This window comes from Aricia agestis, chromosome 13 (genome assembly GCF_905147365.1).
Source record: "Aricia agestis chromosome 13, ilAriAges1.1, whole genome shotgun sequence".
Taxonomy (NCBI): Eukaryota; Metazoa; Arthropoda; class Insecta; order Lepidoptera; family Lycaenidae; genus Aricia; species Aricia agestis.
The window spans coordinates 6,103,177-6,129,750 of record NC_056418.1 but is presented as its reverse complement, the minus strand read 5'-3'; the positions used below and the strand labels follow the sequence as shown (position 1 = coordinate 6,129,750).

Sequence of the window (26,574 nt, the reverse complement as noted above, 5' to 3'; positions counted from 1 at the left end):
TAAAACAGATTTGCCGCTCGCGGTGTTGGGCTACTTGTAATTCCGAATGAATCTTTTAAAAGTGTCATTCCAATTTCAAGTTTAAAATCAAAATTTGACGACCTCTGTGGCGCAGTTGGTGGGCTGTTGGTAGCTCAAGCCGGGGGTCGCGGGTTCGAATCCCGCCGACGGAACAAAAAGTTTTCAAAGTTCCTGGGTCATGGATGTGTATTAAATATGTGTGTCATATAATAAAAATCTTAAATATATTTATAGTATAAAAGTATTAAATATATTTCCGTTGTCTGGCACCCGTAACACAAGTCCTTCAGGTACTTACCACGGGGCCAGACTGAGGTGGTGTGAAGCGTCCATAGATAAAAAAAAATTCTTGTGTTGCTAATCAGTAACTATAACTGAGACGTTATTATAAGCAGAGTAAACAGAATATAGGAAGAGATCTCGAAATCTCGAATTTGACGTAGTTACGGCGTTATATAAGTATACAGTGTGTAACAAAAATAAGTGACAATACTTAGGGTGTGTACGTGTTCCGTGTATATATGAACACTATGAAAGGGCAAGGGCCCGAGCGTCACGAGTTTCCTCATACAAAAGTGAAAAAAAAATTCGTCTTTTAGCGCTGCTACTTTCACCGTGAACTCTCTACAAGGAACACGTACACACCCTAAAGTATTATCACTTATTTTTGTTACACCCTGTATAATGCGTTACAGCAAGTGACACTCACACCCCACCTCACGTATATTCCCCCGTTTGTTTGAAATCGAGGTACTCCTTTTTTTTTTATTTTATTTTATTATAAAATTGTGGCCGTCTATGGACTGTTCGTCCATATCCTTTTTTTGTTATTAGTACGAGGTACTCCTTACTCCTACTACGTCTACTGTGTTTTAACTTATATCTGGATGTTTCGCGAGGCTCCACCCGCGTAAATAAGGTATTTGCGGAAAGCGTACATTTACCCGCAAAAAGTAGCCCATAATATTATATTCTTCCCCGTGATCTACTCTATGTCTGTGCTAAAAAGCATAAAAATTGCTAAAATACTTCGGGAAATAAGCGCGTTCGAGTTGTGATTTTCCTCGTTTTTTTTTGCTCATTTTCCTTTGATGCCTCGCACCTATCGATCGTACCAAGATGTTATGGTACCTAAAGCTTTCCTCTATAAATAGTCTATCCAACACAACAATTATTTTTCAATTTGAATCAGTAGTTCCTGAGAATAACGCGTTCAAACAAACAAAATCTTCATCTTTATAATATATTAGTAAAAAAAATAAGTGTGACTATTTTTAAACTCTACAATATAGAATTAGCATGATGCGTCTGCTACCACAAAACCTCTTACAACGTCTGTTAATGCTGATTTATTTGCCGCGATGTTTTTCTTCTGTTTTAATGTCCCATAGCCGATGGGTTTTCGGAATTAAGAAACACTTTTACTATAATAAAAGTGGTACGCCATTAAAATAGTCGCACATAAATAATTCATAGTGGTTTTGGCGTCGTTTCAAGACATTTTCACATTAAATTTCATGAGTGGTTCATTTTTCCGGATAGACGACAGCACGCGTTGCTAGTACGTGGTTTAACCGACTACGGCAAATAATGGTTGTATTTCGCCCATTTCAGAAGATATTGCTTACACTTCAAGTCGAGTGCAGAGGGAATTTGTCACTGGATTTGAAAAGGAGTTGTATGTAGAGAATCTACCATCGAGGAAATTGATTCCTAGACAGTTTACAGACCAACGTCATTTGGTCGGATAATGTCAAGTCAATGTTAATTGTGATCTGTCGGCTGGGTTTGACGTAGCACGACCAAACTACGTATGTCCCCCATCTGCCTTGGAATCAACTTCTCTGATATCATCGTAGTCAATTATAGTACCTACATCTCTTCAGAAGTATACAAGGTGTAACAAAACAAAAGGTGTAAAGTGCCGCATAGGCTATCCGCAACTTATTTGACAGATTCTCCATACCCTATCTGTCAAGTTAAGTGGTGGATAGCCTATCCGGATCTTATCAGGGAGTGGTGAAACAGGCCCTAAGTTTTCTATTCCTTACAACTGTGCTATTTTCTTTTGAATGAAGCCGCAACTTTGTGGCTCTGCTTGGAAATAACAGTTCTTTTGGTACTAATTTAAAAATATGTAGTCAAAATAAGATTCAATCCATACAAATATTATAAATACGAAAGTGTGAAGAGGTAACCCTCTTCTCGCCCAATCCGCTGAACCGATTTTGAAGATATTTAGTACATTTTCGGAAAGGATGTAGGTCCCTACCTTTTTTTTTATGAAATAAGGGGGCAAACGAGCAAACGGGTCACCTGATGGAAAGCAACTTCCACTCGCAGCATCAGAAGAGCTGCATGTGCGTTGCCGGCCTTTTAAGAGGGAATAGGGTAATAGGGGAGGGTAGGGAAGGGAAGGGAATAGGGGAGGGTAGGAAAGGGAATAGGGTAGGGGATTGGGCCTCCGGTAAACTCACTCACTCGGCGAAACACAGCGCAAGCGCTGTTTCACGCCGGTTTTCAGTGAGAACGTGGTATTTATCCGGTCGAGCCGGCTAATTCGTGCCGAAGCATGGCTCTCCCACGTATAATATTTTGGGATTAATATTATACTCGTACCTAGTACGAGTATATTAATCCCGAAAAATGTACGGTTCCTACTCGATAAACGAATTTTGGGGCCACGTTGTTGCAGGCGCCTTCTGGTAGAATATAATTATAATATAAGTTATAATAATATGTTCCGTAGAATAATATCTTATAAGCAGTTTTAACTTCGAATAGGTTTGTATAGTAAGTTTTTATTATTCTATTAGCTGAGTAACAAATAACCTGGCTTTGAGCCAACTGCCTGACTATTTGTTCGTTGTAATTACCAATTGTATTACTAAGCGAGAATGTTGCATAAAATATACAGAGCATAATATACAAATTGTATACAAACACACAAATTTTTAAGGGGCTTTGGTCACGTTCCCACAACTTCCCACTACTGTATCCCCTATGTCACCAATGGTGCTAAAGCTGTTTTGGGACCCACGAAGACAATAGATAGCTATGTCTACACTGTGCACTTTCATCTTTAATTTTCGTCATCAACTTTCATATTGGCGCATTTAATAATTGAATTATCAAGGAACGCAACTCCAATATTGGCCCACCACACATACCCACCACTGTATCTCCTGTGTCCGGGCTTTGACAACGCCAATATTGTCATTTTTGAAGTTTTGGATACGGTCAGAGGGCATGCGTCGCTGCAATGCCTCACGTTCGCTGTTGACTGCGCTATAACGCATGCCCTCGACGAACAGAAAAAGGCACAGTGTGGACAAAGCTATTAGACTTACGTTTACTACAGCTGCTCTAGTACGATGAAAAATTAGTGCCTATTTCAGGCTTCAGCACAACCGCAACGACAATGACAGCTGATAGTCAAAAATGGATAGACGGACGTAACGTCATTGTAGTAGTAAAATAATGATGAAGAAGAAATAAATTCACCTGATTGTAGCACGCAATCATACCGGGTTTCAGCAAGATATTGTCAACCTCGGTCTTCTATCGAGAATATTATACGCTATATAACAATGCTATGAAATTCAACGTTAAAATAATACCATACAAAGTCTTAACAATGTGGTCTTGAATAATTCCATCTTAAGTATTTCTAGTTGAGAGTTGTTTTATTTCATTTTATATCGTCGCCTTAGTCGGAACTGTGACAGGGGACCGTTTCATTTTTATTTTTACAGCGCAAAGCCAGTGGCGTAGCTACTGATGGACAAGGAGAGGCGGTGGCCGAGGCCCCCAAGCTCGAGAAGCCAAATCGACATTGTACAATTAAAGTTGTAAAGATTACAACTTTAACTGTAGATCTTTCGTTGATTGATTTTTCTGTGGTATCTTTTAGATAGTAAAGTAATAAGATTTCGAATTGCTAAAGTTAATTGTCACGGTACGTAAAATCTCTTAAGAGCTCTTTTTATGTCATGCGTATTTTCGCCCGCGCGTAAATCTGGTCCGTCCTAATACACCTCTGAAGTCTGATCAGAGGGCCTCGCGTAAATAAAATGTACGTCTTGCAAGTTGCGTCGCCACTGCTTGGGGTTTTTCTATATTTTATGCCCCTGGGTCTCCGGCTACCTAGCTACGGCACTGCGCAAAGCAAAGTCTTCGACTTACATAAGTTTATGCCGCTCTACAAAAACTTAAAAGGTTATATACTTGTAAAAAAACGAATAATTCTTCATCTTTACAACGTCCTTTCAGTATCTGAAACAATATTGTAGGATATATTTTACTGCTTTCGTTCTTTTTTTGCGTAGGATTGGAATGTTAAAATATAGAGTTAGGGCTATATTTAACATGCGGAACGTACGCACAACAATACAAAACAAAATTGTAACAAAAGTGGTAGTATTATAATCTTTGTTCTTTAAAAATAATACGGCGAAAGATCGTGGTTGTTTTCAGACAATCGGTTAATCAGCTTACGTTGTCCTAACCAACGTGGCAACCGAACCTACGATTTCATAGTCGACAGCTAAGCTCTAAGAAACGTCACTACGGAGAAGATCACAAAAACATACAAGCGTTGAAGGCTTGTTCTCTACATAACACATTCTAAGTCTAAGGGTCAATTCAGACCGCAACGCGACGAGGCGAGGCGAGGCGCGGCGCGGCATAAATTTGTATGTATTTGACAGATTTCAATTGCGTAAGACGTCTTGCGAATCTGTCAAATCCATATAGGTTTAAAAAATTCACCTACGCGTCGCGTTCGGTCTGAAGCAACCTTTAAATATAAACAGTTGCTACAGTTGCCGGCGAAAAGTTTAAACATAAAACTCCAGTCTATATTCAATTTAATCTACTCTATTTTTTCTCATTTTCCTGTCTACCCAAACACTACATGAAAAAACCTCCCCTCTCAATAAAACCTCACTTGGCGCAAGTGATCAATCAACGACTATCAAAATTTGATGACACGGAGTGGACGGCATGATGGATGCCCAGCTGGATCAATTTACCACGAGTTATATGTCGATTAGCTGATGGGTTAATTATAACCCGAAAGCACCCCTGTGAGGTTATTGGTTTTAATCACCTAAAATACGAAAGCTAGCGTCACATTGACGATGTTTTTTTTTTGGTTGTTGCCTTATTGCAGATTAGATGGACGCTGCTAAGCATTCGTGTACTAACCCAAAAAAAATACGTATTGAGTTGTGAATGCAGTTATGTTCTTTAGATGATTTAGAACAAGACTTCATTCAAAATTTAAGAGCCCATATGACCCTAACTTGACTATATATACTTTAACCTAGATCTCAAAATCTGTAAGGTCTAGAAAACTGATTTTTTGACACAAGTAACTTCAGTTCATAAAGATTAAATGCTCAAGACGAAAACACGATTATTTAAAAAATGCTCGATAGTTTCTTTTTTACAAAAAACCTTGTTTTAGACACATTTTTGCTTAGATCTTCGAAGTTTGCTGTCTTTTCTTTAATATTTTTTAATATCAAAAAAGGTATTGATAAAACCTAAATTTGCTCAAAACACTTTTTTCATAATCATTATAGTTCGTCTTTTATTCAAGTAAAACTAACTCGGCGATGATTCCGCGCCGTCCTTTTTCACCTGGCATATGAAAGACGGGCGTGAGTGTGAAGAGAGAAGGACGATGTTATTTTTAGAGTCAGGTGAGCTCTTAACAACAAAAAAAAAATTGTGGGTTAGGAGTTAGGACACTAATGCTTAACAGCGACCAGATAACCTAACCTAACCTGAAAACACCCCTGTAAGGTTGTTGGTCATAATTACATAGACAACGAAAGCTTATATCGTCACATATACGATGATTTTTTTTTGTTGTTATTACCTGATTACGGATTATGATAACAATATTTTTAATTGAATACGTGAGTGGAAGAATCAAATAAGTAACATAACTCATTGTTTCCCTTATTATTTTAATAAACATTGTAACTTATCTACTTCATCACCTAGCTAATATTATATCTGGGTGCACAAAATATTATAATCCACAGTTTTTCTATTTAAAATTATTTTTCAGGCCCTAGGGCCCTAGCCATGCCATGCATAATTGAATTATGCAAAACAAAACGGGATTTTTTTTCATGTTACTTGCATGGTATTCACGCCTTGAGTTATGTTGTAGGTTTTATGCTTTAAATTACTAATTGCAGGCTATGTAAGGTAAAATGTTGTAACTCTAGTATTAAAAAGTGTCTGAAAGCCATAAAAAATACCTTAAAATAATCGCATCATTTCGTCACGTTACAATACGAACTAATGAATGAGGGACACGGCTAGCGAGCTGCATTTTTCGCAAAAATTAACTAGGTTACCCTGACTCATCTCAAACCTTTCGGGTGAACCCCGTAACCCATATTAAGACAAAATGTTTTAAGAAAAGTCCACCATCACGATCATTAGAGCCGTGACTCGCCGCATGCTAATGTTGCGAAGGGCCCAATTCAATTTGTTTTCACTTACTTTATTAGTCACTCGGTTTGATGACTTGCGCTTCACCTTTTTACAAAGCCAAAATGTTGGTGGTGTAGTTATAGCCATTTTTAAGCCAAAATATAGTCAGTTGGCTGTGTGGGTGTTGACAGTATTTTTAAAAAATTAAATAGGTAAAATCCTTAACTTTACGAGATAGCGAACCGGTTCATTAAAAACAGCCTGTTTATCAAATACCTAGATAGGTATTTGATAAACAGGCTGTTTTTAATGAACCGGTACATTTATTCAAAACTGCATTATTACTAGATAGTAATAATGCAGTTTTGAATAAATGTACCTAATTTAAAATGTAACGTTAGAAATTAATTAGTATAAGGGGTGAATTTTTCAAAAGGCAAAAATAGGCAAAATCCTTAACTTTTGGAGATAGGGAAAATGCGTTAAGGAAGCAAACCGGTTCATTAGAAAACAGCATGTTTATCAAATACCTATCTAGTAATGATGCAGTTTCGAATAAATGTAATTTAAAATGTAACGTTAGAAATTAATTAGTGTAAGGGATGAATTTTTAAAAAGGCATAATAGGCAACCTTATACAAGAGATAGCGAAAATGCATTTAGGAAGCAAACCAGTTAATTAAAAACACAGCCTGTATAACAAATACCTAATAATGATGCAATTTTAGTGTTTATCACAATAGAACTTTGCCCACCACGGCATTTTTAGAAGTTCACCCTGATTTTATCCCTGAGTACTCCCAACATAAAAAAATCAACAGAACCCTACTGATTTTACAATAATTTTACTTTACTAACCAAATTAGTACATCCAATTCCTAAAAGCAATTAGGTTGAAATTCCGAAATTCCTATCACTTTCTTCGCAAGTAACAAATGTTAAGAAGTTGGTTGAAGTTTGAATGAAGTTGGTTTAGTTTTGGAATAATTGTAGCTGTCAGTGGAACGGCGGACTTATAACTTTATTCACTCCAACTTAAAACGTGTTTAGTTTAAAATTCATTTATACAGCGTGCTCCAAAAACGGTAGTGTTTTATTTTTTCAAAAGAGGAAGGGTTGATAAAGGCGTGACCGCACTAAAGCGATACTACGCTGCAGTGGAGTGACGCCACACAAAACGTCAGTTCTATGATACGTAAGGGTCAATTCAGACCGCAACGCGACAAGGCGAGGCGAGGCGCGGCGCGGCATAAATTTGTATGGATTTGACAGATTTCAAATGCGTGAGACGTCCTGCAAATCTGTCAAATCCATATAAATTTAGAAATACATCTATCATCTACGCGTCGCGTTGCGGTCTGAATTAACCCGTAAGGGTCAGACCACAACTAAGTTGCAGGCAACACTTAATTATTTAACATAGCTGTTGGTGCACTGTTTTGATTTTAATTCTTAAATAAAAAAAAAATGCGACAAATACTATTTTTGATACATTTTAAGTGATTTCATTTTAACTTGAATTTTAATTGAATTAATATTTTCTCTATACCGTATACGCACCTAATAGTTATATAATTGTACTTAATGTTAATAAAAACATTTAACTATGTAAATAATACTTGAAAATGTAATATTATGGAAATATTTCACACAAAAGCTGGGTGTGAAATTACTAATTTGCTTACTATATCCCTTTGTGCTGTGCTCTAATTTACTGGAACACGGGTTTGGGTTAGCAGATTAATTAAATTACACAATAATTATATTAAAAATGGTTTTACACGAAAATTGGAACATGCTGTACACTAACACACAAATCAAATTTGTTGACGAGTAATTTTATACTTTCCACAAAAATTGAAATGAATTTTTCGTTGAAAACAGAATATAGAATATTTTATTAAAAATATTGTAAAATATTTATTGCTCTATTGTTTCAACCCGATATTTTGTATTACGAATATGATATTAAATTGCAGAAGTTTTAATAAACAAAATTAATTTTGAGCGCACTTTTACAATACTATTTTAAAATTTTCATTAATAGCATTTTAAGAATTTACTAACATAATAGTTTGTTATAACGCTCATTCTGCTAAGAACCGAATATTTTTTTCAGCTATAAAATTATAAAAAAATCCTTAAAGTCACTTAGAGTTAAGCGTGAAGAGGTGAAAAATAGAGAGACATACACACATTTCACTTTTATAATATTAGTATAAATAATATATTAGAGCTTGTTTTACAAATTTCATTTTTAAATTATTAATACAGGGTGCAATTAAACCTTCCTGCCAAAAATACTTTCCGAAAGTTATCCTAAAAACACTACAATTAATGGACACGAAGCGTCGGCCGCGCGCCTCATCTCGCGTCACCCCCTCATTCCCCCGCGCCGCGAGTGACCGTTCTGCAATGATTTTAAATGGGATAAAATAATTGTCATTGAAAAAAAAAAAACCCAATTTTTTTTTTTTGGTTAAAATGGACTCTTCTAATGATACCTAAGCCCTGGAAAAAATTTGGCAGGAAGGTTTAATTGCACCCTGTATACTTAAGTTTAAACTATCATCTGATAAGTATCATATTATAATTATCAAGATATTATCATCTATGTAACTGAACTAATGATTCTTAATTCTAGGCTTATTGTCAATTCACTGTAATTAAAGCTTTAAACCTTGACAGATAAAATAATTCCATTAGGGAGTTGCTGGCCCTCTACATTACAGTAATTAGTTATATCGAGTAAATATCGCTTACATGGTCAGTGAGCCAAGTTACCTTTCATTCCCGTACATAATATTATATTCGAAACTATATGACTATGTCCACACTGTGCACTTTCATCTTAAATTTTCGTCATCAACTTTCATATTGGCGCATTCAATAATTGAATGCGTCAAGGAACGCAACGCCAATATTGTCATTTTTGTAGTTTTGGATACGGTCATGCGTCGCGGGCATGCCTCACGTTTGCTGTTGACTGCGCTATAACGCATGCCCTTGACGAACAGAAAAAGGCACAGTGTGGACAAAGCTATAGTCCTTTCCCGGGACTCAAAGTATCTCCATATCCAGTAAAATCGGTTCAGCGGTTTGAGCGTGAAGAGGATAGAGACAGACAGTCACGCTTTCGCAGTTATGATATTAGTATAGATATTTTCAGCCAGCTAAAATGGTTACATTTAGCAATTCCTCTCAATCAATTCAGCAAATGAATTGTTAAAACTGTCAAACTGACGAATGTCAAATTAGTGCGAATTACTAGACATGAACTGCAAGCAGAGTGACGATTTTGATTCATAATATGATTCTCCAAAGCGACCATTTTAGCCCCGCTGTAATTGTCAATTAAACGAAGAAACGCGAGGAAAACCTGCGAAATGAACGGACTGAGATCAGTCTCTTTCGTCGACCCATGCAGTGAGAAAATTCTACTTAATACGTTACATTGTGTAATAACATGCTGTCCCATATTTAAACCGTTGAGGGCGATCCATCGATGTACAATCGAGTAACATTATTGCATCGTTTCCCATCGATACCGATAAAATCATAAATAACTACATTTCGTTACATTGCGTAATAACGCGCCCTAATATAACTCCTTATGTTATCTCTAAGCCATTTGGGGCGATCAATGTACACCGAATAAGATTATTCCACCGTCTCTCACCATACCATAAAAACTACATTACGTTACATTGCGTAATATGTAACACGCTATACTATCTCTAAACCGTTTGGGGCAAGCAATGTAAACCGAATAACATTATTTAACCGCCTCTCCCCCAGTACCGTAGTTTACGTGTTGACCAACACCCGCCCCTGTTTAACAGCCTTTAAACCGCGCAATTCACTGCTGCATTAGTCTGATTAGATTTAGAAATGTCTCTATTCAGTAAGTAAACACGCTTAATAGTTCCTGTACATTTTACTCTGTAAATGGTAAAGTATGGACACTTAGTGGACATTCTGTCATTTTTGTAGAATTGATTATACAGTAAAGTTTAAGTAACATTAAAGGAGGCAGGAGCTACGAAAATTTTAGACGATGTGTAAGATAGCTTTTGTAAGCAAATAGCAAGAACTTTTGGTTCTCTATGTGACTAAATAATGTCCAGATACATGCACAGTCAATGCAAAAATATGACAAAAAGTGTAGCAAATTATCCACTGGACTCACTTTTCTCTGGTTTTCTAGTTGTTAAATATACGCCAATCAGACACCCAATAACTACTGTCATCGCACGAAAAAAATAATCAACTATTCCCGAATATTTTTGCGCATTTCAAACCGTTAAATATCGCGTAGTTTCGTGTTGTTTGTAGATGGGGGATGGACGGGGTTGATGGGGTGCCGGGAAAGCCACGTGAAGCCCACTCGAGCCCACCCTTGCCAAATTAAGCCACAAAGCATGTTTTTGGAAGTGTTCCGGCGACAACGGTCATTTTTCGTCGCCACTATTTTTTACGCCGAAGTTAAGCTTAATTAATCGTATTTCTTTTAACCCTAGACGCTGTGCTTGAATACTCCAAAGACGCCAAGGATACACATTAATTATCGGCCTTTATTTTTAGTTTTTGCACGTGTCATAATATTATTGTTCTACAGCCACCCTTTAGGAATAGGCATGACGAATTTTTTTTTTCTTGTTGGTAAGTGAAGGATCATTCAAAAATAGGAATATCGGTGAAAAAATTACTTTGATATCTTAAAAACTCTCCAAGATATCCATACAAAATGTTACCTTACTGTGACGTCACGCTTAGGTAGTTTGTTCGATAGTTATGTTAAATATTGCGTTTATGAAAGTGATTTCATAAGAATTTTTTTTATTAATTGCATAACTTATCGAATGGTATACAAAAATTAAGGCATTTTATAAAAATATTCGACTTGACTATCCAACTTTGTGGGCTCATAACAAAAAAAATACATAAGCTGTGGAAATACTTATATTTTATCGCTATGTCATTATTTTATTTGAAAAATCAGCTAATCTTTGACCTTGTTGTCATCCCTATTGGTAAAATAAACATAGTAGCTATGATGCCACGATACACATTCTGCCATGAAGAGAGGGATATTTCTCAAGGGGGTTAGCCTAAAGACACTTATGGACCTACAATTACTTATTCCACTGTTTGAGATGTTCCAAATTGTTTGTAACGACAAACTCTCTCTTGGGCATTTTATGAAACTAGGACAGGGATTAGGGGTAAATAATTGATACAGGCTTCAAACATACAAGGATAAAATTACTATGTGTAGAATAAAATTATCTTAAAAGTTAAAAGTACCCCTGATTTAATATTAATTAGCACAATATATAAGTAGCGTATTATTAACACAACATTTTTACCACACTCGAGATGTGATACTGCATTGTTCTGCTCTCTAAAGTTATCCGAATAACTTATACTCTTTAATATCTACTATTAATATTATATGAATAATATGGTTCAAGAACTACATAAGACTTAAGACTTTTAGCTGAAATCAACAATAAAAGGTATATAGGGGGTGTCGGGGGCGATAAATCGATCTAGCTAGGAATTTTTTTTAGAAAATGTAATTTTATTCGTGTTTTATCGAATACCGAGCAACGCTCGGTCAAATAGCTAGTTAAACATAAAGTTTTACATTTTAATAAATTGTCGATAAGGACCCTTTGATTGAAACATCCAGAACGCCACAACCACACTCGACAAATTAAAGCATAGTAATAAAACAATTATTGTTTAATTATAAATTCATCGTCGACGAATTTCAGTGACGCTTCCATTAAATAATTGCACGTCGAATGAAGAAGAGGTCAATAATGAGAGTCCATTGTACACTGGCACACGAAAGCCCTTCAATTAACTTAAAAATCGTAGGTGTCTTGAATAACGTTGAAATTACCAAAGATAAGTGAAAACAACAATGAATCATCAGAAGTTATACGAAATTATGCCCCTTTATACGTGGAGGACGATTAAATCAGATCGATCTGATCGCAGGCCGACCTAAATCCTAAGCCAACTCTTAAATAATATACATGAAATGCAGAAAACAAATCTGAATTCTAAGCTGGTCGACCTGCGATCAGACCGACGGGATTAGATCGGTCTCCGCATATATGGAGGCCTTTATAACTTGTTTCGTGGCAATAACGCTAGTCTTTTCTTTCTAATCTAAGGCTCTATTTACACGGGTGATTTTAGCCGCACGATTTACGTGTAAACCCCGCATAATAAATAAAATTCTCGTGTCACACTGCTTGTGCGTGAACTCCTTCAAAACGACTCAACCGACTTTAATGAAAATTTTATATGTACATTCGTTAGGCCTGAGAATAAGTTTTTGTCTACTTTTTATGTTGATACTAGAAATAATTTATGTGGCAAAACAACGTTTGCCGGGTCAGCTAGTCCTATTATAAATATATCAGCTAATCTCTATGTCGCAGACTGGAGTTTTTACCTGAAATTTCGGAAAAGTCACGTTCGAGTACCTACAATTAGTTCTTTGAGAACTTACCACGGCGCCAGACTGACATGGTGTTAAGATTACGTTTATATTATTAATATTATTATAAATTTTAACCAATATTTACATTGTCCGCTTTACCTTCCAACTGTACATTATGTCGAACGCATCAGATTATTTCAGGGACAATTTTATAGCGACTGATGTCAAAAATTTTGTGAGTTTTATTTGCTGGTTATTTTTATCAAAATATTATATTCTGTTTTCAAGGTCATTGATATAATATTATAAATATAGAATAACAAAATTATATTATGTACTTAGATATAAAATAAACGGTATTTTATGTCCGGTCTGCGGTCAGTTCGACCGGACCGATCGGCCTCCCCATAAACGTCTACTCTTATACAACGATAGTTCAAGATAAAGTAAGTGAAAATTAGCCGAGGACGCCAACAGAATTGGCTACCGGCCCATAAAATGTTATGTCACATTTGAATTTCAGTCCTCAGCCAATATTACGCCTAATAAAATTTACATATTTAAATTAAACATTGGAACAAGATTCGGGGACATCATTGGGTTCGATTATCCGAAATAAGTTACCCTTGTTGGACCCTTTTGATTTTTGTTGGATGACAATAATTTGGCTATGGGCCTGTCTCACCACTTTTTGACAGATTCTCCATACTTGATCTGTCAAGTTAATTGGTGGATAGCCTTATCAGGAAGTGGTGAAACTGGCCCTGAGTATTTGTAAGATACTTTATTGTTTACAGTCTTACTCCTTGAATTTGTATTATTAGTCCATACCTTTGAAACATTAATTGTATGACACTAGGGTCTAGGTGAAGCCCGCAACTCCGTTGCGCCAAAACTCGTTTATCCCATGGGAACCGTACATTTTTTCAGGATAAAAAGTATCCTAAGTCCTATCCCGGGACTTTAAGGCCCGTATAAATAGTCAGCACTTAAGATGCGACCCGGTCTCAAGACGCGATTCGGCTCTGTGATTGGTCCAAATTTTGACAGCCAACCAATCACAGAGCCTGAACCGTGTCTTGAGACCGAGATGCATCTTGAGTATTGCCTAAGTATCAGACATACCAAATTTCAGAAAATCGGTTTAGCGGTTTGGGCGTGAAGAGGTAACAGACAGACAGACAGACAGACACACGTTCACATTTATAATATTAGTATGGATTTAAATAGATCAAAATGCTATTTTGTTGTATGTTGCTATTTCGCAACACATACTGTAATGTCAAGTAGTACAATAATAATATATTGAAATGCGGCTAGAAGTTGAAGAAATGCAGCTAGAAATAGATACTAAAAGCTAAGAAATAAATCACTTCAACTATTCCAAACAATTGCACGCTGAATCTAAGGTTTTATTTTACGATCTGTTTTGTGAATAAAATCGATTGTATGGACACATTCGCACATTTTATTATCAGCATGTAATCAGAGATTGTCAAACTTTTTCTGAGTACCCTTTTTAGGGTTTTGTAGTAACTACAAAAAACCCTTATTTCCTCGTCCATAACATATTATATAATGCATATGAATCATACCACCTGCAACTTTTCGCCATCGTCCCACGCGAAAAACGTACCATCCTCATCACCTTGATGAGTGGCAGTCTTCCACAGTGCGTTTTTCGCGTAACTTTCGGCCGCGCACTGTGAAACTCTGGAACGAACTGTCACCAGCAGTATTTCCGGACCTATACGACCTGGAAACCTTCAAGAAAACAGCGTATTCCCTCTTAAAAGGCCGGCAACGCACCTGCAGCTCTTCTGATGTTGCGAGTGTCCATGGGCGACGGTAGTCGCTTACCATCAGGTGACCCGTTTGCTCGTTTGCCCCTTTATTTAATAAAAAAAAATGCATGTTTAAACTATAAAATTTTATAATTTTTAATAACACAAAATATGTACGAATACCTCTAATGTTTATTATCCAAACAGACAGACATGTCAAACTTAAATAACACCTTTCTGTGTTACCTCCTCAATTCTTCGGGGGTTAAAAATTCAATTACTTAGTACGGTGGACTCTGCTTTGATGTCAGGGTTTTCTTTGGAAAATACTAATTTACTCGATGTTTCCACGAAGTATGCGCGTGCCACCGGTTTAGAGCTCCCGACTCATAAAAAGCAACGATCCCAAAGACTATAAACCGCGATTGTGCTGTGTAGCCCGAAATAGTCTATTTACTACTAAACTAACTAGTTCTTCGTATTTGTCAATAATAGTTTATTAGCCACCAACTAAAACTAACAGTTTGAAGTAATAAATTTTATCTCTATTTATCACTTAGCCACCAGAGAACAAGTAGTTATTACTTATTAATGTAGTAAAATAAAAATATGAAGTAAAGTTTGTTACGCTTGTTGTATTACGCTATACTAGGTGTCACCAATTTGTTTTACTCGGGGCCCATTTTAAGAAATGAAATGACCTTCGTGGTCCACACATTTTATAAATAACCTCCTTTTCTTTAAGTCGGTCAAAAATATTTAATAAAGAGGTAATTACGGAAAATGAGTAAGGAGTATTTATTTAATCTTTACATAATTATTATCAATGATAAAAGTGTCTATTTTGTTGCTAGTTTGGAGTGAAATTGGTGCAAGGTATACATAATGACATTAAATCCTGGAGATGTTCATCAGTAAGTCGAGACCGAAATTTATTTTTAACGAAGTTCATCGTCGAAAATGCTTGGTCCGCAGTCCGCACACAATGGGTCGGCGCGGCGGTCCGGATGCGGACCGCGGTCCGCTATTTGGTGACCCCTGCGCTATACGCATTTAGATCATTCAACACTGCATCGTTGTAGATTTTCATGATAACGAGAGGCAAAAGCTTGATATTTGTATTCTTTTATAATTTATTAGAAAAATGCACCGCGAGTAAAGCTTTAACGTGGTTTAAGCACTGGCCCCTATAACCTATTACTTAACTAATATATTTAAAATGGTTTTGATATTTTTAATAAAAGCTTTTGGCTTTTGCGCCTTAATGTTATATGTAATAACTACACTAATAAAATGAAAAAACTTTTATAATGTAATTTTATTTTATAAAGTAATTTAGATTTACATCGTATTTTTACAATTTAATGCAGTAATAACTATATTATTAGTTAATGTTAGTAAAAAAATACAAAAAGCATATTAATTCATTATTATTATTATTGGCTTAATTTTTGTTAAATTATTATTATTTAAATCATTATAAGTATGCCATATATTAATAAAAATATGCCAAAAACTTGCAATACATTTCAAGGATATTCAAAATATTTTTATCCAAAAGGGGGTCAAAAGTAATTTTCGTCGTCCACACTTGTCAGTTGTCACAAATTTTGGGAACATGTGCGTCTCGAAAATTGTTATTTGTAGTTGTGTGAGGGGTGAATAGCTTATCTTATCGCAGTGACGAATGATTATTTTATTGTAATAAGGAGAAATTGTGGGTAAAAGCACATTAGAATGCGTAATTTTATAGAAAAACATATAGAGCAGTCCCCCTATTTACTTTCGTTTTGCTAGGGGCACGAGTGGTACGAGTTACGACAAAAATTTATTATTATTTTCGGCTGTCAACCAAATTGTGTGTGGTTAGTTGGGGTAACTACATTTTTTACGAGTTCAAGAGAACGATATTTTTTTCAGAAAGTCAAGTGTACTTACTACAATTAATATGTTATCATAACCAAATTTTTACAATTATTTCATTCAGCTCTTTTAGCGTTTTGTTACATTATTATTAACATAAATGACGCCTCCGTGGTCTAGTGGTTAGAGCGTCGCTCTCGACTCCGGAGGTCGTGGGTTCGAATCCCGCGTTGGAAACATGTTATTTCCAAGTTTGGTTAGGACAATGGAGGCTGATCACCTGATTGTCTGACAAGTAAGATGATCCATGCGTCGGATGGGCATGTAAAAAGTCGGTCCTGCGCCTGATCTCTCGCCGGTCGTGTCGGTCTTCCGTCCCACTGGGTTATGAGTGTAAAGGAATAGAGAGTGCTCTTGTGTACTGCGCACACACTTGGGCACTATAAAATCACTCCTGCGTACCTGGTCTGGTTTCAATGAAACCGGCCACCGTCACCGAAACCGGTGTGGGGAGTATTATTATTAACATAAATGCAATATTTAGGCCTCATCAATTACGTCATAACAGTCACTCGCTATAAGACCAAAACTCTACTTCTACTATAGTGTAGTCACCGTCTTGGGTGACCACACCATTTTATAGACTTTTTAGCTGCTTTTTACTCAATTGTTTTATGAACACACTAAAAAAGTTGTAAAATCAATAGTTAAACATGGTTTAACCTTATAACACCTTTGACACGTGAAATATTCATGAACATTCCTTTGTTAACTATCTGTTAAGATCCCGGTTAAGATTGACTATAAAATTTTGAATGAAATAAAGTTGTAAGTACCGTATTAAAAAGACATTGAAAACAATTGTCGGATAATAGAGACGATACAGACGATGGATATTTCTAATTTTTCTGCTCTTCTTCCTTACGAAAGTATCATGTAAAAAAATTACCTAAACAAAAAAACCTTTGAAAAAACATTTCAATACTCTGAATTATATTATGGCACTATATTGGTTATTTCAGAGCGAGGGACATAATATTATGTCTACGACTCCTATGACCGATCCCATGCCGCTCTGGTCGTTTACTTTCCTTCCGTCTTACTTTTTTCGATCAGCGGGGCTAAAATGGTCATAATATGATTCATTTTTTTTAAATCGCAAAATGCAAACAATTCATGTCTAGTAATTCGTACTAATTTGACATTTTGTCAGTTTGACAGTTTTGACAATTCATTTGCTGAATTGATTGAGAGGAATTGCTAAATGTTACCATTTTAGCCCCGCAGATGTAATATTCGGAAAGTGCACAGCGACAAAGAAGTTTTGACCAACTGTTACGCTATTTAAAATGTCTAATTCAAAACTGCCCCCAATAACAACGAAGTCACTTATTTTTGTTAAGTTTTTGCCTCAATATGGCATGTTGAAAACAAGTCTATGTTTAAAAAACACGTCCGAATCACCGCTACAAATCGCTTAGCAAGCTCGCTAATTATTTTATTAAGGCGCATTAAACTGATAACATCGGAGCCGGTCTAAATGTCTTTTAAAATATCCGAATTGACGCCATTAAGGCAAGGCATTGCATGATTTCTACCCCAACGAATACGGAAGCGAGGGAAAGAAGGGAGCCGGTATTGATCTTACACTGGTGTTTTATAAGCTGTATGGTTTTTTCTTTTTTGTGTAAATTACAACTGCAGTGTGTAAAAAACTTTAGAACTTATAAAATAAAAGGTAAGATCAATCAATTTTGTTTTTTAGCAGGAACAATTATTTGGCCAGTTACTTGACGTAGCAAGTAGAATTGCTTGCTAAATAAATGTTTAAAGGTTTACGTTGAGCCATAATTGCAACTATGCTTGTAAAATAATTATTATGTCTATAGCTTGCACAATCAACGTAGATCCTAGATGACACAATATGATGGACCAATACATGGTCTTCTATTGGTCCATCATATTATCACAATAGACATAACGACCAGTAGTTCGACTGCAAAGAAACGGACAGGTTTCAATATCTGTCAAATTCGTCGGGTTTCACTAGGATTATGAACGGAATGTGCCTCGCGCTGGCTGATAATAATTTATTTTTAAATATTTAAAATAAAGATTTCAAAATTGGATTCTGACAATTTTAATCGCATGTGCCAAAACACAAACAACAATACGACCAAAGAGGAACACGTCCAGCGAATATGTCATAGTTTTAAATTCGTAGGTAACAAGTTAACAACCCTAGCGACGATTTTCGTCTTAATACGTCAAATTTAAAAATGTCAACATCAGTTCTAAGTCGGCATACTCTATCATTCTGTCTACTCTGATATTATGTCATCGTGTAGAGGTCACAAAATGGAAAATAAGCAATTTATTTTGTTCTATGTTAGATGAACAGTAGTGACCGAAAAGGAACACGTAATAGTAACAAGATTAATAATGATTATGACGTTAATTAGCTAGTTTATCATAATATGACCATTAATGATTTGTTTTCTAGGTAGTGCCTTATTTTAATATGATGTTAATCGACCCATATAATATTATGTACCTACTTATTTTATTTTTTTATTTCTTTAGATTTATTTAAAGAATGTTATCATTTTAATATTTTTATTGTTAACTCAATAAAATTCACGCAACACATAAAAATAAAAGTTATTACGCAACATTTAACGATCATAATAAACACAATTTTCATATCGGCGGAAAAAAAACGTTATATCGTGTACTTTAAATATTTTCGTAGTAAAAGGGTCCGGGGTCGTAAAGGACCCAACACGTAATCAGGGGAAGGAATCTCGGCGACGGCTACCATAACAAATTATTGTATGGCCAGCCGGTCAGTTTACGAGGTGATTCCGCGCTGATGATGATTTAGATGCAGGGAATATTGGGCGGAAGCGACCCGATAGACCAGCCTTTCCCAAAGTGGGCGATAACGCCCACTTGTGGGCACTGAAGGTCTAAAGGGTGGTGACCCAGAAAAAAATGGACGTGTTGTGTAAAGGCTTGGTGGGTAATTTATTTCATCTGGATTTTATCTTGAAACAATGGCGGTTTTGTTCTCAAAGTGGGCAGTAGACAAAATAAGTTTGGGAACCTTTGCGATAGACCGCTATCGTCGCTATGGCAACGGAGGACATAGGGTGCCTCCCCCGTCTACTTCGCGGACACTTATTATCGTTATCGTAATAAATTGGTCTGGAATGTCAGCAATTACCGGAGATATTGAAATAAAAAACCTCCCGGCGTGTTGTGGGGTTTTCAAAGTTGCTTTAAAGTTTCGTTTTCACTTTCTGGATGGTTCTTTTTCTTCTCTATTTGTATGATAAAGTCAAAAAATAAATATTTTATTACGTAACAGTTTCTCTGCAAAAAGACAAAAGCAAAACTTTAAATAACATCTATCACAATTCACAGCTGTACCCTGTATGAGTACAGAGTAACTTAAGATAGCATTCGAATCCTGCGACCGGCAATCGGTCGCAGGTCGCCGGGCGCCAGCTACCTACCGAATCTACGCGACCGAGTCGTGCGACCCGCGGTCGCGGTCATCTTGATTCGAATTGGCTACCTTAGGGTGTTTAGGTTTACACACGCGCCGCAGCGGCAGCAACACCGCCACTGCAGCGGTGCCGCTCCATTACTAAAACTTGTATTTCTATGGGCCCTTACACATGGCGCCGCAGCGGCAGCGGCACGGTATCGCCGCGCCGCCGCGGCGGCGCCGTCAGGGCCCATAGAAATACAATGATGAGTAATGGAGCGGCACCGCCACGGCACCACCGCGGTGGCCGTGGCGGTGCCGCTTTCTCAATGATAGCACACCTTGGGAGAAATAAGCTGACTGACCATAGGTTGCTTCTATATAAATGTACCATATTTTTACTTACTTTACTTACATACTTAGCGTAAATTAGTTTAAACTATCATTGTTATTTTTACAAGTGCAGATACTCTCATGAGATTCAATCCACGCGGTTAAAATTTGCAGTGCGGACGGTCCTTATTAGCCACACAATAGCACTTTAAAATCAGGAAACTGTTTGATGTTTACAATTTGAAAACAACACAACGATTAAAAGCGATATTGAATTAAAAAGTTTATACTCCATTTTATTACTTTCATAATTTCAGGAAATATTTTAACCCTAGAAAGATAATCATGTTGGGGGTAACGTTAAAGATATTCTTGCGCTTCTCGAGCGCACGACTTTTTTAGGGTTTCTCTGACACCTGAAAAGCTTTTTATTCAAGACCAGCCTGCTTTAGTATACAGTTCATACTTATTAGAAGTAAATAAAATCTAAACATTTTTATAATTATTTATTTTACGAAAAATATAACACAAACTTTTAAACCTTTAATAAAAATTAACAAAAAATATCAGTCTTCTTTTAACAGTATATAATTTCTCTTTGTGAGATCGTAACAAGTATTGCTTATTGCGACTTAAAAATAACATAAAAGTATAAAAAAAAAATATCTTTGAGACTTATATTGGTACACTAAATGCAATCGACACACACATCTTTTTTGTGTTCGCCACAGATGCATTTCTTGCATTTCGTGCAAGTCATTTTTGACATCCGCCTTTTTTTAGATGTGCATAAGTCACAATATCGCCTTTTTTTAGTTCCGGCTCACCTTCTCTATCTTCAGCTTCATTTCTAGCCAATTTTGGTAATGTAGCTTCTATAGCGGCTCGGGCAGATCGTTTAAGAGTAGGAATGAGCAATCTGCTATTCATCCAGGGCTCTGTGAGTTGAGTTTTCCTTTGAGTACCCTTTTGCTCGGTATAATAATTCGCGTGTCTTGTCTGGGTAAAGTGGCAACCGCAGGAACCTCAGGGAACCCAGGAGGTGAGGCATCAGTAATTTCATTTACTAATGTTGTACTTACATTTACAGATTCGCTAATAATTGACTCGTTACAAACTTCTTCTTCGTCACTCTGAACGTCATCCTCACTCAAATGATCCTCTTCTTCCTGATCACTATCCTCACCAGCAAACTGGATATCATCGCCACATTCCTCATACAACGCATTAGTTATTTCCTCCTCAGCCAAGTATCTTTTCTGTGCCATGATTTCCAAATCCTATAACACATAAATAACTGTAAAACATCATAGAAATAATTACGAATTAAACTTCATGAATGCCGGCGAAAGTTACACAAAAGATAATCATGCGCTTCTCGAGCGCAACACCTACCGAAAACAGCTAATCTAAAGCACTTACCGGTGACACACGTACGCCCCGCTGTAGCACTTGGCGACCACTGAAATTACCTGCCACGACAGGATCGGGAGCGCGCTATTTAGAAAGAGACAACTGTATATGCATTTTGCGTGCGCCTCTGAGGCGCAGATTATCTTTCTAGGGTTAATGGGTACAAAAACATTTTGAAGTGCTTTCAGTTATTGTCGTGCTATTAAAAGCGACGTAAAAGCTGTGTGAAGCCAGAATTTATTACTCCGAGACTGATGATGATATATTGACGGCGGTCGCCGTGTTGATCGTTTCCTACCCTACCCTTATCACTAAACTTGTAATTTCGGGCTCATTGCCCTCCGGTCTCGGGTAGGGAACTTTTATAAGTGGGTCCTATGCAAACGTTATTATTTATTTAGATATATGAAATTATGAGGCGGTTATTGTGGAGTGTTATTCCAATTAACGGTAATATTTCTCTTCCAGGTACTCCGAAGTATGAGACGATGAGCCATGGAATCACGCAGCGCGCCGCCGAGCCCCGACGAGTCTGGGGAGGCGGTGTTCGACTCCCGGTGCGGGCGCTACCAGCACCAGCCCTCGCTGCAGAGAGCCTTCGCCAGCTGCCGCGAGAGCACCCGACCGCGGGCCCACCACCGCCATGCTGCTTCGGAGCCCGCGCGCCCGGACGACCGGGTCCTCACCACGGCCGAAGTGCACGACTACCCCTCCTCGGAATCCGGAATAGCGGCCGACTGTCCCCATCCGCACTCGAGCACCGCCGACGACAGCCCCTGCTACGATAGATCCGACTACGAGGGGAACTCCAACTACAGCTTTAGGCATAACTTCCATCACACGGTCGACTGTGGTAAACACAGGTCGGAGTTCAACCGAAGCCACACGCCCGAGTACAGTCACGATCACTCCGAGTACGATAGAAATCACCAGAGGTCGCAAACTTCGAGAAGACCGCACAGAAGGTACAGGCGCGAGGAAGACGATGGCGCCCATTCTCTCGACGAGAGATGCGCGCAGGATCTCGACGAAATACTGCCCGCTAGATTAGCTGCAATGAATTTGTCCAGGGAACCTCCGCCACAAAATTGGAACCGAAGCAACATAGCCGCCACGATGGAACGGTTCGAGCCCGTCGACTACTCGTATGCGTACTACGATCATCACTTATCCATGCCATCTTCCTCGAGGAAAGTAAATCGTCAGCGCGGTCGCGCTGGGACCTCTCGCGACCGGTCTATGCGACACAACTACGTCACACGATACGGTACGGAAGAAAATATTTATGAAGAAATAACGGACGGTTCGAGGACGTGTCCGAAGCACAGATTCGCTCCTCGTCAGTCGTTAGTTTCACTCGACAGGAGTGTCGTCGAGGAGGAAGTGAGACGAGTGGAATCGAGGCATAAAAGAATTTTAGGGGAGTTAAATTTAAGTGTTGAGGCAATGTTGATGCCCGAATGTGAGTCTCCCGATTCGGAAAGGGCGGAAGACAGAGACAATATAGAGGAGTTGTTAAGAGTTGGGCCTACAGATGAACTGTTATCTCCCGCTAGTTGCAATCCCCCAGACTTAGATAGTGGGTTCAGTGGCAGTAGTAGTGGAGCGAGCTACGTAGGCAGCCTAAGGCGGAAGCCTACCGGATCCGTTCCTCATTTACCGGCAGTGGCCTATGGGACGAGAGGTGCGGGTGTAAGGATTTTGGGTGCCGACGACTGTAGCCTACGTTGCCCTAGAGACGTCCAATCACCGAGAAGCTCGAGTTGTGGAGACGCCAAGAACACAGGCTTCTGGAATAAAAAGTCTTGGAAGAAGATATCGGGGTTCTCAAGTTCCAATAGTATCAACAAGGCCGGACTGACTGGTGAGTTTCTAACTTCGCAGCCTTTTGTTAAAACATAATACAATATATTCTTATCAAATCCAAACATAAAAGACAAATACAGCCATAAAATAAATCTTACACTTAAGAATATACATTCTGTATTTAGCTTAATGCAAATAAGATAAAGAACCAATAAGAGCCATTTTAAAATCATAACAATAACTTACAGATATTAAGATAGCGAAGTTCTTGTTTTAGTTCCCGCTTTCGATCGCCCATAGGCGTATTTCACTTTGGACGCGCTCGCTAGTTTGTTTTTGTTTCTTTGTTTTGTTAACGGTGAGGCGTTTCATTGCAGGTCTGCTCGTTAGGTACACTTTCCGGCGTAAGTCCGGGTCCCAAGGCTCTCAGGGCAAGCGGCGTGCCGAGCCCGTCAAATGCGATGCGTGCCTTTCGCAACGATGCTAGCCGCTATACGGTAAGGGACCCACTGCACATTAATTGGTTATTAACATTCTAATTAGTAAATTCCTGTATTTAGCCGCTACTTTTTTGTTGAAGCGCGTCCAACGCTATGTTCTCCCGATCGGGACCTCCAAAGTTTTGTTGCTCAATAAAATTATAAGTTCGACGCCTCAAAACGGTCATAAAGATAGAATCGAGCGTCGCGGCTAGGTCAGAAACGATTAACGAAGTCGATACAAAGTTCTCTCATTAAGGTATCGTAGATATTGCTTTGGCCAACTTCGGCTTTAGATAAGTATTGTTCCACGAGAACCGAGACAAAAGCATGCGCTCCCATTTAATTAAGTCTCGTTGATATAGCGAACGAGCAAACTTTCGATTGGTCGTTTCGCCGAGACACGTCTCAAACGTTTAACATCGCATTCCGGCTTCCAAAGTTACTTAAAATTGAAATGTCTTGGTTACAGATGAGACATCTAGGCCAAGCAGAGCTAAATCCAGAACTGCCACTATCCCGTACAGGTTAATTTTGCGAATGTAATTTATTTTGAGTTGTAACGTTTTGTTTGAGCATGAGCTTCTTTTTGGTGTGTTATTTGATGAATGCGGATTATACAAGGATGTAATTTATTGCAGCTTCTCCAACGGAAAACTGGTGGTGCCGGTGGATTCCCTGACGCAGAGTTGAGGGGTCCAGCGCCCCTGTAATGGCCGTCTCCAAATCCTCCGAAGGGCTGCTGACTACAAATCGGCGACGATAAAATGAACGTTATTGAAGATTGCGTTTTCAGCATATTATGTAAATAAGTCTGCATATTGTGTATTTATATTGAACATATTTATTTCTGGTATTGTCCTAAACTTTGAAACAAAACAGTTTTCGACAAAAATTATTCGCATCACCTTTTTAGGAAAAATGAAGAATTACTAATGTCTAGACCATAAAGTTAATATACCTAGCGGAATAGAGAAACAAAGGCCTGAGCAAGAGAGATGTCACTATCAGTAACACTGCGTGGTAAAAAGAGACGTGTGATACATGACAGCAGCACTCTGTTCTTGACGTCCAGTCGGCACGTGCCGCACGTTGACAATTTAATCTCATAGAAATTATGTTCAATCATGCTTGCATACACATATTTTTACACACAGATGAAACCAATTTCGGTTTCGTTTGACAGCTCGAGATTGTTGCTCTATTCCGCTAGGTATATTAACTTTATGGTCTAGACTCGAAGCTGTCCATTTTTTTCTAAAATAAAGTTTATCAAATTGTATATTCAAAAAAGCACTTAGGTATACCAAAACATTCCATACAGGGCAAATTCCATACTATCTATCTCGGCAAGTCTAAAAGACGTAAAATTTAGTCTGCGCATCTGTAAATAGAAATATGTAACTGCCGGGTATACGTTGAGGTGATAGAAGAGCCTATAGTTATGTTAAATGTTAAGGAGTTTCATAGAAACTGATTTCATTGTTGTTTATAATCAATTTCGTAGATGTTAGGGTACGTAAAGGCTGATTATTTGAAAAGTTTTATGCACTGCGTGTGTTTTCATTTCATGTAGAACTTTCGAACTCAAATTTTGATCAAGATTTATAATATCGGATCATTTATAAAATTTCGATTTTTTTGCAATTTCTTTTTGAACGACTTTGTCTATTCTATCCTTAATAAGTCTATGGATAACAAATTGATTGATGATTTTCAATTTAATTTTATTATTCGTGAAACAGTCGAATTCATTGGACTTAATCTATCCATCCATCATTTTTCAAATATACATTTTTCATTTTCTTTCATTAACGTTCTAGTAGTGTTCGTAAAGCGTGTAAATCATGGTCCAATCATTTTGTTTTTCACACATTAGATATTATAATGATCGTTTATAGCGACTGTTAATCAGTTTTATCGAACATTGTTATTAGTGGTTAGACGGTGTATATTCTGTAAATAATAAAAATGGTGCACTCTTATGTATATCTGTAAATAAAATATATCTCACTTTTGTGTCCGGAATAGTCGGAATGCAATTTTCAATGTCTAACTAAAGTTTTCACGTTTGCAATTTTAAAGCGAAAGACTGAAAATAATTGCTACAATAGGTATTTTCTATGTTCGTCTCGCTGGCGTTGATTATGTACGAATATTAGCGTTACGTGTAAATCTGTAAGCTAAATTCCAATTCGAGTAATCTAGATCGAACTCGAGCTTTGATTCATGTGATTATTCTTGCTTGTCTGGCTAGGAGACAAAATTACTGTGAAATATGTATAATTCCAAGTAACAAAATCACGTAATAAGCTGTTATAACTGTATAATATTATATTATCACCATGACAGCAATAAAATATCGAACGATTATTATTATTTACAAGGTTTCAATAATATTTATCTTTTTCTGAGAAACAATCGAATTGTTGTCCAAAGTACACACTGCCACTAAAGTGTATATCG

The 26,574-nt window shown here is 37.5% G+C and overlaps 1 protein-coding gene across 7 annotated transcripts in view; it reads left to right on the top strand.

Moving 5' to 3' along the window:
- The window catches only part of LOC121733201, a 157,941-nt gene extending 132,857 nt beyond the window's left edge, over positions 1 to 25,084 (top strand). For 2 of the 7 annotated variants that reach the window (XM_042123373.1, XM_042123374.1), the window contains exons 2-4: positions 22,292 to 23,687; positions 24,581 to 24,650; positions 24,750 to 25,084. In XM_042123373.1, the coding sequence (XP_041979307.1) occupies positions 22,319 to 23,687; positions 24,581 to 24,650; positions 24,750 to 24,801 (1,491 nt within the window). In that variant the 5' untranslated portion in view covers positions 22,292 to 22,318 and the 3' untranslated portion in view covers positions 24,802 to 25,084. Of the gene's footprint in view, positions 1 to 22,291; positions 23,688 to 24,006; positions 24,127 to 24,580; positions 24,651 to 24,749 lie in introns of those variants that run through there. The other 5 variants (XR_006036524.1, XM_042123377.1, XM_042123376.1 and 2 more) reach the window with 5 other exon arrangements.
- Positions 25,085 to 26,574: the final 1,490 nt, after the last annotated feature.